Genomic DNA, 16,565 nt, shown 5'->3' with positions numbered 1-16,565 from the left:
TATATATATATATATATATATATATACACACATATGTAATATATACACACACATATTAACAGTCTCTTTGTTGTACACTTGAAACTAACACAACATTGTAAATTAACTATACATCAGTTGAAAAAGAAAAAAGGGAAGAAAAAAGAAATAAAATGTTTTAATAAATAAATTTAAAAGAAATTATTCAAATTAATGTCTCACCTTGGGAAGCTCTCCATAATTTAAGATTTAAAGACTTACATTCAGTCGATTAAACAAGTATGTATTGAGCCTCTAATATGTGCCAGACACTGTTTTAAGCCTTGGAACAGTGAACAGCAGTGAACAAACCAGATGAAAACCCATGTCCTCTAAGAACATACGCTTGCTTTCTTCAGGGGGGAGATAACTAATAGATCAATGATAAAATATGGTATGTTGTAGTGTGTGCCATGGAGAAAAATAAAGCAGGAAATGGAGTTAGATGTTTTGGGGAAGGTGAGGGAGTTGGTCTCTGAAAGCATGGTTATTGCTAAGACAATATTTGGAAGGAGTCCTGAAGTAGGGTTAGGGAGCTAGCCATGCAGGGATCTAGAGGAAGAGAATCCAGGCCAAGGGAACCGCAACTGCGAAATCCCTGAGATGGGAACGTGATTCTCGGGTTGAAGGAACAGGCAGGAGCCCAGTGGGGCTGGGACTGTGGGGAGGGTAGCAGGAGAGGATCTAGAAAGGGAGCGGGGCCAGATTCTGTCGTCCTTCTTGGCCACGGTGAGGACGGGGCTCTGGCTCTAAATGAGGTGACAGCCACCCCAGGGTTTGGGGCAGAAAAGAGGCATCACCTGATCAAAAGGATGACACCAGCTCCTGGGTTAAGGCGACTCCGGAAGACAAGGGTAGAGCCAGGAGACCAGGTACGAGGCTATTGCAGAATTCCAGGCAAGAGGAGATGGTGACTGGGACCAGGGTGGTGTGGAGGTGTGAGAAGCAATGAGATGATAGACACTCCTGAAACCTGGTCCTTGCTGATCACTGCTCCTTGCACTCTGTCAGTAAGCTCCATTCTGAGTATTTCACTCTGACTAGCCCTCCCTAACTAGGACTTCCTTCTCCCACCTAACTCCCAACACATTTTAAAACCACGTTAGAAGCTACAATTTGTTGATCCTGTCACCTTTTCATTGTCCCTCCTGACTTCCTTTCCTTCCTTATTCAGCTTGGATTCCATGGTCCCATTGTACGTTGTTGACCTCACCCAGCAAAACCACAATCTCATTAATTACAACTCTGCTTACCCCATGTCTTGACCCTGACAAATGAACATCAAGGGAGAAAAACACAAAGATGCTTGTTGCCCTCACTTTGACCATAGCAGAAGGGGGACCCTTGGGGTTTCCCGACAATCCCATTTTCCAAGTCCATTCACTTTCCCTAGCCAACTGTTCCATACCTTCTCTTCCTCAAATTCCCAAACCTCTCTCATCCTCCTTGTCAGCTTTTTACTCCACTGAGAAAATAAAAGTAACCAGAAAAGAACTACTCTGTGTATCCACCACAACTGCCCACCCATATTCTCTGCTGTCACTGTGGCTGAACTTGTTTCTATCTGAGGCAAGTTCTTCCATTTCTATACTAGATCATTCCATTCTCACCTAGTCAGGACATTGCTTTAGCAAATGTTCCATCTCTCTCAAACAAACATGATGCTATAATTGCCATCTTAAAAAAATCCTCCCTTTTACCCTGTCCCTTTCTCTAGCTACCACCCTATATCTTGCCTCTCTCGCTTAGAGCAACACTCTTCAAGATCTGCCTACACTCATCGTTTGTATTTCTGCTCCTCTCATTCTTATTTAAACTGACTACAGCAAGGCGTTGGTGCCCACCATTGCCTGACCTGCTGTTGTCAAGGTTACCATGACTTCCAAGTTGGTAAACAAGTGACCACTTCTCAGTCCTCATCTGATTTGATGCAGATGATCGCTGCCTCCATTTTTTAAAGTTCTTTCTTCATTTGGCTGCCAGGACACCTGATTTCACTGGTTTTGCTCCTACTTCACTGGCCCAACTTTCTCAGTCTGCTTTGCTAATACCTCTCATCTTTCTAGCCTCTGTCAGAATTCCTTAGATCTCCTTTCTCTGTCTAAGCTTACTTTAGGTGATCTCACTAAGGTTCATGGTTTCAAATATCAGTCATATACCGATGACCCCTGACATTTAGCTCCAGCCCCAGCCTCTGCCCAGAATTCCTGACAAACATCAACAGCCTGCTTGCCATCTCCCTTTAGATGACATCTAAAGCTTCATGTGTCTAAAACCAAAGTCCAGATACTCACCCCCTGAATATGCTCCTCCTGCATTTTTCCTTAGTAAGTGGCATTTCTAAACTTTCAGTTGCTCAATAATTTTGGAGTCACCCTGAACTCCTCTCTTTCTCTCATGCCCCAGATCCAATCCGTACACAAATCATGCCAGTCCATGCTTTCAAGAACTGGCCATTTCTTAAAACATATGCTAATGTGCCTAAATGATTACCATGGTTTTATCCTTTGAAACTCATTTAGATTTTTAGAAACACCTACAAGTCCCAACAAGTTTTATGACTGTGGTTTGTAATAAAATCTGTATAATTCACATTTCAGTCAAAAATAAAATGTAAATATAAAACAGGAAATGGCTTTCTTGAGTGATTTATAAATATCCCTGAAAGCCAATTCTAAAATAATAGTTTCAAAAATGAGCGACATCAATGGAATGAATAACTTATCAAATCATCACTAACAAGGATGCTGTTTATTTAGTTTTAGTTTTATAGGTTCTGGATTATTGTTTAAAATTTATCTCCATTCTTTATACTTAAAATTAACAGTAACATTTCACGAGTAATACAAAGACTTATTTATTGCTCTTTAACGTTGATAAGAGTATTGATTCTGCAACCATACGGCTTGAGTTCAGTACTGGTTCTGTTATTAGCTGGAAAGCTACATTCTCACAGACAATTTCCTTAAGTGCTCTGTGCCTCAGTTTTTCTATCTGTAAAATGAGGATAAGAGTGCTTAGCCCAGGATTTCTTACTAGGATCAAATGCATTCATGTACTTAAATGTTTACGATAGTACCTGGCACAGAGTAAGAGATAGGAATGGTACTAGCAGTAAAAGAATTATATGGCAGATTCTTTGTTACTAGAAGCCCTCAGGGAACTTGAGGCTTAATAGAAAATCTGAAAGGTTAAAGACATTATGAGGTTTTAGAGATTGTTCAAGACAACCATAAAAGAGATATCTGAAGGCAATAGGTATTAGTTATCTACAAAGTGAGAGAACCGACCGACAAATGCCATAGACATTCAAGTGAGAAAGATTACTTCTATCAACAGCAGGTTAAGATAATTTATGGTGAAATTTTTGTGTTTTAAATGTTCGGTTTCAATTACAATAAAACTGAGATCTGTACTCATGTAGCACCAATATTGACATATGAACATATAGAAGCATAGGATTTTAGTACAAACTGCTAATTGTAGAGCTTTGATTAGATGTTGTAGGAAACATAGATACCTATTTATGTGTATATAAGAAGCTGCCATTTATATTGGTACCACTACCCACTGAACTATCACAGTGTTCATCAAGTTATTTATTATAAGGAGTATCCATTATATATCACTGTGGGCTTTTCTTCTTCCTGGTACAATTATACATTATTGAAGATGTGTATTTAGTCAACAATTAGTAACTGAATACCTACTCTGGGCAAGACACAGTCTTCTCATGCTAAGAACCTATATCGCCAAATAAAAATGTAAGATTGCTATAGTGACGTTGTTATTTATGCCTTTCAAATAGACATGCTTTCCTGAAATGGAATTAATTGCCATTAACCCCAGAACTGTGAAGCTATGTATACAAGTGGACAAAGTATTTTCAAAGTTTGTCCCCGGGACAGGCGAAAAAAAAAGTCCTAACACATTTCTTCCCTCTCTTCCCCTCTAGTTGGCACGCCACAACAAACTCTTGCAGCAGATGCTCAAACCAGGATCCGATCCAGATGGCGGAGATGAAGCCTTAAAGTATTATGCCAACCACACTGCACAGATCGAGGTAACCATCTATATTATTTCTTGAATGGGACCAACTGTGAAAAGATATGTTTACTTTCTCTTTCAGACCATTTTCATTATTGTTTCCTAGAACAACGAAGTAGAATTGAGTGATGTAAACTGTGAAAGTATATATACCAAAAGAAGAGATGTGAGCAGTCACTTGTGAGAAATTCATGTGCACATCTTTCAAAGGTGTCTTTATTTTTTGACCAGAAATATATGTAAATTCTCTTTTATAATTAATAAGGTTGTTTTTTTTGTTTGTTTTGTTTTGGTCCTGGAAGAAATTATTGCAGAGCAGTGATATTTTAGAGACAGGATTATTACAGTAGATATTATCATTCAAGAAATGGTTTCTTTTTAAAAACTATGGAAAGCTTATTAAAGTAGAGATCTCTGTGTAAGAAAGTATTCAGAAGGGTGGGTAAAACGGAAGGCACTAGTAAAGTTTTCATATCGATAGCATGAGCTTGAAATGGTTTAACAATGTCCATTTCACTTTGCAGCAATTCAGTCCCACCCCCGTAAATGAGACCTTATTGAAGGGCTGGTGGCAGTTCAGGAGGTGTGGGTCAACATGGCCTTAATCATTTTGTGTTGTGAGACCCATCTGGCTGTCATTTACTAGCTATGGTATCATTTTGACACTGGTTGGCAGAGCTAATCAGGCAGAAGTGAGCAGAGTAGTTGACGCCTGTCACTCGTAATTTACATTCACACATTCATTCACTTTGGCAGATATTTTTAGTTTTCAGCAGAGCGCATGATGGCATCACTGCTGTTAACTCTCAAGGTACATCACTGTACCTTCTTGTTTACTGTTGCCAAACCTTTGCAATAATGAGAAATAGTACTTTGTGTCTCAAAATGAATCCCTTGCTCATGTTTATAAGCATTAATAGCTTTGGTGGTAGACTTGACTTAGTGCAGTCCATGAGCTGGACCAGCAGCAAAAACATTGCTCTCTGCATCAGGTGCTTAGGAGCTGGGAAGCTGGCGAAGTCAGCAAGCCAGAGAAATTGATGCGAATAAATCATCAAACCACAAAGGTTCTGCAGAAGGTCCCAGAGGCCAAAGTACAAAGCCAGTGATTAGAAGAGGATATCAGGAATGGTAGACAGAATAGGCAGGTAGAATAGCAGGTGGGCCAGATGTAGAGGTTAGGTTAATACTTGTGTGTGAGAGACAGAGGTTGTTATTGAAGTTGGACTTCTATTGGTTCCCAGCAGTGATGCGAGATTTAGCTGTAAATACATATATTTGGTAAATGTTTACTGAGCCTTTACTCTTTACCAATTACATACACATAGAGAAGGTCATTCTGTGTAGTAATTGTCTAAACAAAGGCCAATGAAATTTAGAGAAAATAGTAATTAACTGTGCCTGGGGAATTTCAGGATGGATTTCACAGAGAAGGTTGTCATAAAGTATATATTAAAAGAATAAGTAGAGGTTTCTCTCTACTAAAGTTTGGGCATGGGATTTCAGGTAGAATTAAATGAAGGGAAGGTGAAAGAACATAGGAAGGGGAATGACTCTCTTCAAAAGATTACTGAAGTTGCTGTTAGGAAAAGGGATTGGAAAAGGGAATGAGGCAAAGAATGCAGGTAGACGAAATAGGAAAATAGAAAAGGGAGAAATGGTTGTACTGAAGATGACTTGATTGGAGAAGATAGACACACGTATATTATAACACGCACACACACATATACACATGTAAAGGGCTTGATGCTTGATGTTGGATTGCACATGTAAGGTGAGGGAAATACTGCGGAAAAGGATGCCCCTGGGGCTTCTGGTTTGAATAAATGGACAGAAATTGGTGTTATGCATGGAGATTCTAGCTTTGGCAGGTAAAATGTACAGGAAGATCATTTGTTGATTCCTGGATAAATTGAATTTGAGATGACTTTGAGGAATGCATTAAGCTGGATATAGAAGTTAAGGGTTCAAAGGAGTAGTCTGAGTTGATGATCTAAATTCTTCCCTTTGACCAATCCTCATGCCCTCCTTCCTTCAGGCATTCATTAATTTCATCCCACTCTGCTCCCACAGCAGTTTGATCATTCTGTTAATGTGTCATGTTGGAATACTGTTTGCTTCCTCTGGGTAACTTGTCCCCTATTTGAGGCAGAAGCTAGTCTTGATCATCCTTTTATTTCCAAAACTGAATGTTCTTGGAGCCTAACCATAATAATGAGTATTGTTGAAAACAATAGTTTGTCTATATGTTATATACTCAAAGACCCTGGGAAATAGGAAGGACCTTGTGGGTTACCTAGTCTGTTCACCTATCCAAGGAGGAATTGCTTTATAAGGATCCTGTTTCTGCTTTAAATTCTTCCGGTGATAGTGATCTCACCACTTCAGGAGGAAACATCCAATTTGGAATAGCTCCAATAATTAGAAAGTTATTTTTTGATAAAACATGCACTCTAGCCCACTTTTATGTTTGCCTACTGTTCCGAATATTTGCTACCCTGTCAACACGACAGGCTTACCTCTAACATTTGAAGAACCATTGTGATTAGTAAGCAATACAAGCTTTTATAGGTAGGGATTCATGTTGTTTTTTCACTTTGAATTTCCCAGGACTCCTCGCCTAAGGACTGAATAAGCATTTGTTGAATAAGTATATTTTTAAAAGTCTACATTTTTGGCTTTTTACAGTTAACGCATTCCCATCTCTTTCAGTAATCCCTCCAGTCTGTCAATGCCCCTTGTAAAATCTAACAACCAAGATCAAACATAACGTGTCCTAAAGGGGCTGAAAAGCTTGGCTTATAGTAATCAGAACATTATTTCTTAAATGCACCCTGAGTTTTTTTAAAAATGTTTGACACTGTTGGATCAAGTAAACCTTTTTTTTCCCACACATAGCTGCTTACCATGCCAAAGAGGTCCAATTCTTCTTTTGTACAATTGATTTTTTTAGCCTATGTTCAAGAATTTTATTTACCACTACAAATTTCTTCTTTGTTTTATGATAGTATTCTAGTATGTTGTCTGTGTATATAACATACCATTTAAGGTAGCTTCAGTTGCAAGTAAAAGAATACCAGACTGACAATTTTTTTAAACAATAAAAATGTTTGATTATCCCGCATAATGGGAAGTCTGGAGGTACCAGTAGTTCTATAATTGATTAAATGACTCAGTGATGTCTTCAAACACTCAGACCTTTTCCATCTCTTCTGCTAAGTCTTCCTTTTTATGCTGGTGATATGTCACTTCATGGTTGCAAAATGGCTGCCAAAGTTTTAAGTATCATCACCACCTTTTGTTCTAGGCAGGAAGAAAGACGGTACAGCAAAAAAGAGCTTTTGTGTTGTGTATTTGATTTTTTGTTGTTATTTTATTTGTCTCATGTGGCTTTCTGCCTTTTCAGGAAGCAAAATCTTTCCTGGGAGAACCTTGCAACCCCAGGATATTTTTCCTTATGTCTCATTTCCCAGAGCTAGGCTATTTGCTCATCACCATACCAGTCAAAGGGAAATAGAATGACTCTTTTGCCCCCCAACAGCCCTTTTTAGGAAGAACAGGCTAACAGCAGGTTAAAAATATACCAAGTGCTGTGCTTAAGATTACATAGCCAGGGCTTCTCTGGTGGCGCAGTGGTTGAGAGTCCGCCTGCCGATGCAGGGGACATGGGTTCGTGCCCCGGTCTGGGAAGATCCCACGTGCCGCGGAGCGGCTGGGCCCGTGAGCCGTGGCCGCTGGGCCTGCGCGTCCGGAGCCCGTGCTCCGCAACGGGAGAGGCCACGACAGTGAGAGGCCCGCGTATCGCAAAAAAAAAAAAAAAAAAAAAAAGATTACATAGCCAGTCACTTGCCAGTTAAGACCCTCTTAGTTCTCTTACGAACTTCATGAACATAAAAATGCGTGGCAAGAGTTTAATGCTAATCCAGAAAGAATAAAGATTTTCTTTTGTTATTTATAACAAAATATAATACTTATATTAGTCCAGTTAATTTCTCTCATTTAAAGAGAAAAATGTAAAGGACTATTTCAGATGCTTCAAGTTGGTACATTTTTTCATAACTGAAGTCCTAAAGTATCATTAATAAAGTCATGCTAAAAACAGAAAATAGTTTAAGACCATCCAAAGCCTGAAAGAAATGCAAATTATGTTTTCAGATTGTTCGGCATGATAGGACAATGGAACAAATAGTGTTTCCTGTCCCCAATATATGTGAATACCTCACGCGAGAGTCCAAGTGCCGTGTGTTCAATACCACGGAAAGGGATGAACAAGGAAGTAAAGTGAATGACTTTTTCCAGCAAACGGAAGATCTCTACAATGAGATGAAGTGGCAGAAGAAAATCAGGAGTAAGTACAGTAAACTGAAATGGTTCGTTTTGAGCATAATGATAGATACCTTGGTACTTCGGGATAACTGACAGTATTCGTTTCAATTGGTTCTTAATTTCTTGCCATCTGATGTTACTGAAATCGTTTATAGGCTTAAGACTGTAAGCTCAGTCTGCAACTGAAGCCAAGACACCTGTGGCTTAAGGAAAACAGAAAACTCTGACTAATTAGATCATCTTTTAGTGCTGATCCTATAGTTTTATAAATATTATGACATCCAAGATTGCAGCTGTATGTTTCAGCCTTGGAACAGCTGCAGGTTTGAAGTGCATGAATAGGCCCTGACCGGCCTCAACAGTCAGTGAATGGGGTGGAGAGATGTCGGCACCAGCACTTTTGTCCTCTTGTGTTTCTGATCTTATGATTGAGTAGATTGTTTAATATTTTCTTCTGAGAGTCATTCTATCTTTCAACATATCTGTACCTCAGCAAATCAAAGTAAAAATTGTGTGACACTTGCATTCAAATAGGGCAGGGTTACAATGTCACAGTTAAAAGTTACCTTAATACAGTTACCATTACTTATTTCTCAGGTCTCCAGTCTATTTGGAAATATTATGTAACAACCTAAATGGGGAAAGAATTTGGAAAAGAATAGATACATGTATATGGATAATTGAATCACTTTGCTGAACACCTGAAACTAACACAACATTGTTAATCAACTATACTCCAATATAAAATAAAAAGTGAAAAAATAAAATTAAAAGTTTACCAAAAAATTGAAAAATTTTCAAATAAACTTTAAAGTAAAGTTTATTTTCCCAGATGAGAAATATTACAAGTTTTTAACAAAAATCGATAGGGGAAAACTCTTAATCGATTAAGTCCTTTCTGACTTTTGGGAAGGTTTTCCAGATAGGCAGGCATATGTTCTCAATACCTCTACTCAACAGTGCTTCATCATTTTAGTCTCCTAGGAACTTCAGTGATTGTGGTTTATGAACTTGGTTGAGCTTGAGACATAGCATCTTTGGATAAAGATTGTAGCACGCGTTGTCACACTTCTTAGCAGAATATTTGAAAAAATATAGAAATTACTCTCCCATAGCATTTTACCATGTAGAACCTTATGGAATTCAGAGAAAATTTTGGGTGTCCAGAATACATTTGAAAACTCAATTTGATAAGCATACTTTTTGTTCTTGACAAAAAAGTAAATTGAATAATGAGCCAGTGCTTGTAGGATCTGTGCTTTTTTAGATAAGTGTTTTGTCATTTATCAAAAAACAAATCTTGGGACTTCCCTGGTGGTCCAGTGGTTAAGACTCCGCCCTCCCAATGCAGGGGGCCCAGGTTCAATCCCTGGTCAGGGAACTAGATCCTGCGTGCTGCAACTAAGAGCCCTCATGCAGCAACTAAAGGAGCCCACATGCCACAACTGAAAGAACCTGCCATGCCACAACTGAGACCCGGTGCAGCCAAATAAATAAATAAATTTTTTTTTTTTAAAAAAATCTTAAAATAATTTCCAACATACAGTTTACTTTTAAAATTTGGAAGCAGCTTATGATCAGGTTATAGACAGATCTAATTCATTTGATGGATTTGTTATTAAAAATGTATGCATCAACATCTTCTGATTTTGTCTTAATATTCTGCTTTATAAAATGAGGACTCCTAATTCAGGAATGATGGAGATGCAGATGTTTACACTTTATGACACATTAGTCAACTAGATCCCATGGCTAATCATAGCCTACTCCAGTACTGGAATGCTCCATTCCAAGAGAAGGAAAACAAGAAGTACTGAAGGGAAGTGTAGTTTATAAGTAAGGAACAGACTTGAGATTGGAATTCACAGAACATAATTTGAAAAGCTTAAAATTTCCATTTGAAAATAGAGATGTCTTTCCCCCTCAGTTGACTCCAATATTTTAAATCTGATGTTAAGCTATTAAGAGTTAGAGAATGGACAAGACTTGAATAAGTCACGTGTCAAACTTACATGCATGACGTATCTGTTCAGTTCTTTAAGAGAGGTGAAAACAACTGAGTTTTGGTTTATGTAAATGTCAGTTGTGTTCAGTAGATGCATCTGCTAATTCATTTCTGACGACAGATACAGAATTCCATTTCTGAAAATATTCAGCAAAGCCTCTCCCAGTTATTGGTAGTTCTTGTTGTATCTTTCATTTACTTCTGCTGTCGCAAACCCAACAAGTTCTTGGGAAGCCTAAAGGTTTAAAACTTAGTGTTATAAATCACTAGTTCCCAGTAAACAATGCTATGCCATGCTGTTAAGTTTCAGAGTTTCAGGTAGCTGTGACTGTGATTTGGAGTTTTCACCAGAGATAAATCTGTGCAAGGGGTGGGGGGTTTTATTTTACTTTGAGACACGGGAGTGAGAACAATTTATCAATATTACTAAATTACACAACAATGTATACCATTCCATTAAAATGGGCCCCAGGCGGCTGCTAAACTCTTCCCCCCTAATCTGTTCTAGGGATAAATTAAAGAGAATTCATATAGAATCATCTTTTCTGACCACCTTTAGCAATTGCAGAATTACTCATCCTTCTACAATGGCTTAGATGTAAACTGGCTAAAGGAGAAAGAAGGAATCAAATAGAAAACTCCTTTTTGGTATCAATTATAAATGTTCTAAAATAAGTCGTAGTTTTATGGTAGTTAACAAAAATGCATTTAGCAAAATGTTATTTCAGTAGGGCTCCTGTGTTGAAATCAAAATTCATTTTCTGTCCTGTTCCACTGCGCTTCTTTCCCACTAGGTAATCCTGCCCTGTTCTGGTTCTCAAGGCACATTTCTCTCTGGGGGAGCATCTCCTTCAACCTGGCTGTGTTCATCAACTTAGCTGTGGCTCTCTTCTACCCATTTGGGGATGATGGAGATGAAGGCAAGTGCTTGTCTATCTTTAAATGATAAGTATTTTTGAGTCTGAAACAATACTCTTGATGCATGCCCTAACTACCTAGACCTTCCCAATTACAACAATTACAATCTTGTTGAACAGATTCATTGGAAATAGAGAATGATGGTAAGGAGAGTAGGCAAAAAAACGATGGTCAATATAAATGTTTTTCAAAAAGCTCATATACAGAAGAGCTAGTAGAGCTATATTATATATTGACAAATAAGGCAATGAAAACATTATTTGTACATAATTTTTGTGACTGAAAGCATTTTTATACTGTATTGTTTCAATTACATAAATACATGGGGAATACGAGAGGGATGTATGCCAAAATGTTGACTGAAATAAATAAGTAGAATCTCTGTTTTACTCTCTTCTCTTTGCTTTCCGTGTTGTCTGAGGTTTCTACAAGGAGCAGGCAAGTAATCTGAAAAGAAGTTTTTAAACGTACAGGGTAAGACCGAATACGATAATAGAACATAAAGGATATTGACTATGAAGCTTAATATTATTAAACGAACAATACATGAGGTTTTGCAAAAGCAGGGACAGGAGAAATTATCCCATGTTAAGTGAAATGGGAAATAATAGGAGAGGTATGCTAAAGGGTGGGACTGTGGGAATTAAGTTTTGTTTAAATCTGGCAAAAGTGCATATGAGAAAGTATGTCACAGGCTTGGGATACAGTCCAGTCAATAACTTTGGAATGGGCATTGAAAGAATGGCTTGGAGGACAAGATAGGAGATGCCAGCAAACAATCACCACAAGGTGCTTTTGTATCTCATCTGTTCATAGGATTATGTGAGAATCTAATGAGACGCTATAGGTACACAGGTTAGAATAGCGGCGCCAGTGAGCGTGCCGTAAAGCTTAGCTGTCGATGTTGTTTGTTGTTACAAGATAAATAATAGTACTACAAAGGGAAGCTCAGTGAAAAGGATGGTATGACACGAGCAACAGGTGTTTAGGCCTATTTCTGATGAACTGGAGGGGAAATGGGAGTGTGCTAGTAATTCATTATTTCGATGGTGCGTACAGACAGCAGATATCAAAGTTCTAGCCTTTGGGTGTAATCTGAGTGGTCATAAAAAGTTTGAGTCTTTTAGAAGGTACGCCAGTGCTAATAAAAGAAGAATATTTGGCAGTGGAGTGGATGTGTGAGTTAAATAGCAATGAAAACATAGCAAATATTTGGCCGCCCTATGTAGGGAAGTTGCAAATACAGCAGGAAGTGGAAACAGCTTTCTCTTTATTGTGTTTACTCTCATTTAGTGATGATAGCCCTCTTGGCGGAGAAGAATGTAACTCTTGTTACGGGGAGAAGTCCAGCCGGAAATGATAAATTAGTATCATCTGCACAAGGAATGCTGAGAGTAGATCGTAGTGTCCCGGTTAATAGAAGCATAACGTCTTAGATATGGAAGCAGTTCTGGAATCATCTAATATCAAATCATCATTTGACACATACAGAGATGGAAGCCCAGAGAAGCTGAAGAATGGTGGATCTCAGAGTAGAAGGTTAACGCTTTTGTTTACAATCTAGGACTTTTCTCCGTGGATGATTAGGTTGGGAGTGCATAGGTAACAGGTGCCCCTTTATACCGGACATCATCTTCCCTGAGTTCCATTCCATGATATCCCTTACGAGACCACCAGAACCAAAGTATACAGCCTCTGCTGCCACCAGTTGTACATGAAATATCATGGAGATGGGCACTGCCACCACTCTGGACATCTACTCTTTACTCAGCAGGAGAAAGTAGAACACCTGCTCCATTTTTTCATATTTGCCTGACTAATAATAATTATGATAGTAAAACTGATGAGGATAACAGCAGCTGTTATTGTTTACCGTTTAGATAGGCTCAGGCAAAATGCTAAGCACGTCACATACATAACTTCATTTAATCTTCCTGACAATCCATAAAGTAAGTACTTCATCCTCATGGATAAAGACTTAGAGGCTTGGGAAGATTTGCCCGATAATTCGGGAGTAGAGTCTGGAACTGTGTATTTTTTTAACAAGTTCCCAAGGTGTTGCTAATACAACTGGTCCTTGAACAAGAACTTGAAACCACATACATAGTAGAATTTGGAATGAGGCTCCAGCCTCAGAAAGAAATAGGACTAACACATACAAGGCAGGAAAACATGCTGTGTCATCATCAGGTGCAGATGCAGACTTTACTCTTCAAAAGGGACTGAATAGATGTTAACAGTAGTAACCAAGATGGAGGCTCACTCTTAGGTATCTGGGTGTGGGTGTGGCCCTAAGAGGGAAGGGAAGGCATGAGCTGCCATTTTGGCAACATGGAATCCACAGATTGTTTGGGTAATCTGATTACAGTTCTAGATGGGTTATTTAATGATGGCTCCATGAATAAGGTTACAGTTTTGGTCAGGATTAGCTGAGCCTCCAACCTTCAGTTACATGCTACGCATAGCTAGGAAGGCTGAGGAAGCAAAGTTAAGACTGACTGGCACACTTGGCCATTAGAACTGGCTGGAGAAGGTAAATTTTGTGCTGGACGTGCAAGTCTCTAACCCTGGATTTTGTCAAGCATAGGCAGGCCGGATGACTCCATGGCTGGAGCACTTTGAGGCAATTTAAAGATGGATTCGTTGATCATAAGATTCCTTCCAAAAAGTGCTTAAAAAAAATGATGGGGACATGTCAGAGAACACAGGATTCAACTTGAAAGGTCTCCCAGTGGCCACATCAATGAAAATTTTGAGAAAACATATTGACAGTAATACGTAATAACCCATAGAATAAAATAAGAATCCAGCAGTCCATATTGATAGAAGAGAAAGTATTCCAATTAATCAGTGTAGAAGGAATAATGGAAACGGAATGTCACCATTTGGCGAACATCATATGGTAGTAAGAATCATCAGTGGATGCTAAAATTAATAGGTGAGTGTTAGATGAAAAAGTATAATGAGAAACAGGACACTGACATAGTCAAATTATATTTCTCCATAATATGCTTATTATAAAAGAAACAAGAGTGACTTTAAAGTGGGGAAATCACTTTAATTATGTGATCAATGTTAATGTCACCAGTAATGAGACACAGCAACATCGAGTGCCTCTTGACATGATGTGCTGACAAGGACATGGCATCATTTGCCAAAAATGCATAAACTGAGGAAATTTCAGGCAAATCCAGAATGAGGAACATTCTACAAAATAATTGGCCCATACTCTTGAAGCTTACGAAAGTCAAAGAAATATTGAGTAATTAAGAGACTAAAGAGACATCACAGCTAAAAAGAATGTGTGATCCTGGTTCAGAAAAAAGACATTATTTGGGCAATCCATGAACTTTGAATAAGGTGTATAGATTAAAATGGTATATCATATTAATTTCCAGATATTGATCATGGTAATGTGATTATGTAAGGTATTTGGGGAATCTAGGTAAAGGGTATATGGGAATTTTGTATTGTATTTGCAACTGTAACATTGTCAGAAAGTTTTGAAATAAAAAGTTAAAAAAGAAAAAAGTAAATATGAAGACTCCATCCAGCTCTGAGGTTCTGGTTTCTGGTTACAGAAGTTGATCACAGAAATCACCTAGTGAATCTTGAGCCAAAAAAAGACCTGTGGTCAAAATGGGCCACCTTTCCCAACCCCAGATCCTAATGCAAACTGCTCCAGAGTCGCTGTGGCTGATGTGGCACGGGGAATGGGCTGAGTATGCTTTCTCCAAGGGTATTTTCCAGCCTGACCACACATGAGCTACTGGGAATCAGTTGTGCCCAGATCTCTGGTTCACACTTGGGTTGTAATATTAACTGAGAGAATAGTGTCACCCTGCAACCAGGGTAGTAGTGTACAATAATTAAAGGGAGATACTTAGTGGGGAAGGTGATTCTCAGAGGATCAGCGTAGAAGGCACCCACCCTCCCAACCCCTACTGCAGATAATCTCCTTTCATTGCCAGGCTTTGCAGAGCTCTAAATTTCTTCAGGAATCCAGGGCTTATTTTGTGGCTGTAGGTTTTGGTCTGGGTTTCCATGGTCTGGGTTGATTGGTTTATAGGTTTAACATGGGCTTCTCTAAAAAAGAAACTTGTGCCAAAGTTGAGGAATGATGCTATGCTGGTTGTGGCTGAAACCACAGCTGTTGATGCTAGGGAATCTCTGAGATGTCCACTCAGAAGTTGAGCGTTGCCATGCCAACCATCCCTGCCCAGTTTGGCAAAGGCAGACCGTTAGCAGAGAAAAGTGCTGCCATGGGAATTTCTTATATCCAGATAGCATGTGATTTTTTAAGAATATTGTGTTCGAATTTTGGGTGTAATTCTTTTTACCCTCAAGTGCTTTGTGTTAAAGGAAATAAGTTCTTCAGGGTGGTTTTAATGCATTCATCTTAATAACCATTGATGGAGTGTGACTGGGTGCCAGGCACTGTGTTAGGCCCTAGAGATACAAAGATTGGGAAGGTTGTCCTTGTGCTCAAGAAACTTACAGTCTAGTTAAGGGATGAAGAAAGGAGTGAGGCACAATAGTAAAGAACACCCATAGATTTATCTGGTCTACTTTAGCTGGACTGAGCTGGGGGAAACAGGAAATTCTTCTGAGGCTCTGCAAGAGGCAGAGCAATGAAGAGGGGGGAGTAATAAGCAGCAAACTCTCTAAGTAAACGTATAAACAAGTCAGTTGAGGTAGATAGCAGAGGTGAATTGCCTTGAGGTCTCCAATTTTTCTATTTGAATTTTTTTTATGAAGGACAAACTTTATACTTTCTAACACTTAATAATATATAGAGGGAATTCTAAAAATGTTTTCTGTTACAAAAGTAATACATGCTCATTATAGAAAATTAATATAAAATATTAAGAAGACAGTCCCCCCTTTCAACCCTTAATGGATAAAAAATGGCTTTGACAGTCTGTACTGTCTTCTCTAAAGTTTGTCAGAGAGTTTCAGTTTATTCTTTTAGCATCAAATCTTAGCTAGAAAACAGTATGATCATTCATATAGAATATGATTACAAATTATTGTCAACTGCCAAATGATAAAACTGTAAATTAATAGCCATTTTAAGTAACTTGTAAATTTATTTACTATTCACAAATACATATTTAACACTAAACTTTGTGCAAGGTACTAGGCTAGACACTATTTGAGTTCTCTCTACAAAGGGATCAAATACCCAGTTGTAAGTTCATGGTTATAATTTCATATTTAATCGAGGGGAAATCTCAGCAAGCCAGATACT

The 16,565-nt window shown here is 38.5% G+C and overlaps 1 protein-coding gene and 1 non-coding gene across 2 annotated transcripts in view; both read left to right on the top strand.

Annotated features, from left to right (window-relative positions):
- ITPR2 (inositol 1,4,5-trisphosphate receptor type 2) overlaps window positions 1–16,565 on the top strand; it is a 547,001-nt gene that overhangs the window by 431,949 nt on the left and 98,487 nt on the right. The window contains exons 46-48 of the mRNA XM_007446283.1: window positions 3,974–4,081; window positions 8,221–8,413; window positions 11,191–11,316. Coding sequence (XP_007446345.1) covers window positions 3,974–4,081; window positions 8,221–8,413; window positions 11,191–11,316 — 427 coding nt within the window. The remainder of the gene's footprint in view (window positions 1–3,973; window positions 4,082–8,220; window positions 8,414–11,190; window positions 11,317–16,565) is intronic.
- TRNAG-CCC (transfer RNA glycine (anticodon CCC)) lies at window positions 9,700–9,772 on the top strand. Its single transcript has one exon. It is a non-coding gene; the product is annotated as a tRNA-Gly (tRNA).

This window comes from Lipotes vexillifer, unplaced genomic scaffold (genome assembly GCF_000442215.2).
Source record: "Lipotes vexillifer unplaced genomic scaffold, Lipotes_vexillifer_v1.1 scaffold477, whole genome shotgun sequence".
In the NCBI taxonomy this organism is placed as follows: domain Eukaryota; kingdom Metazoa; phylum Chordata; class Mammalia; order Artiodactyla; family Lipotidae; genus Lipotes; species Lipotes vexillifer.
The sequence above is the reverse complement of the archived record's forward strand: the minus strand, read 5'-3'. Positions and strand labels throughout refer to the sequence as shown.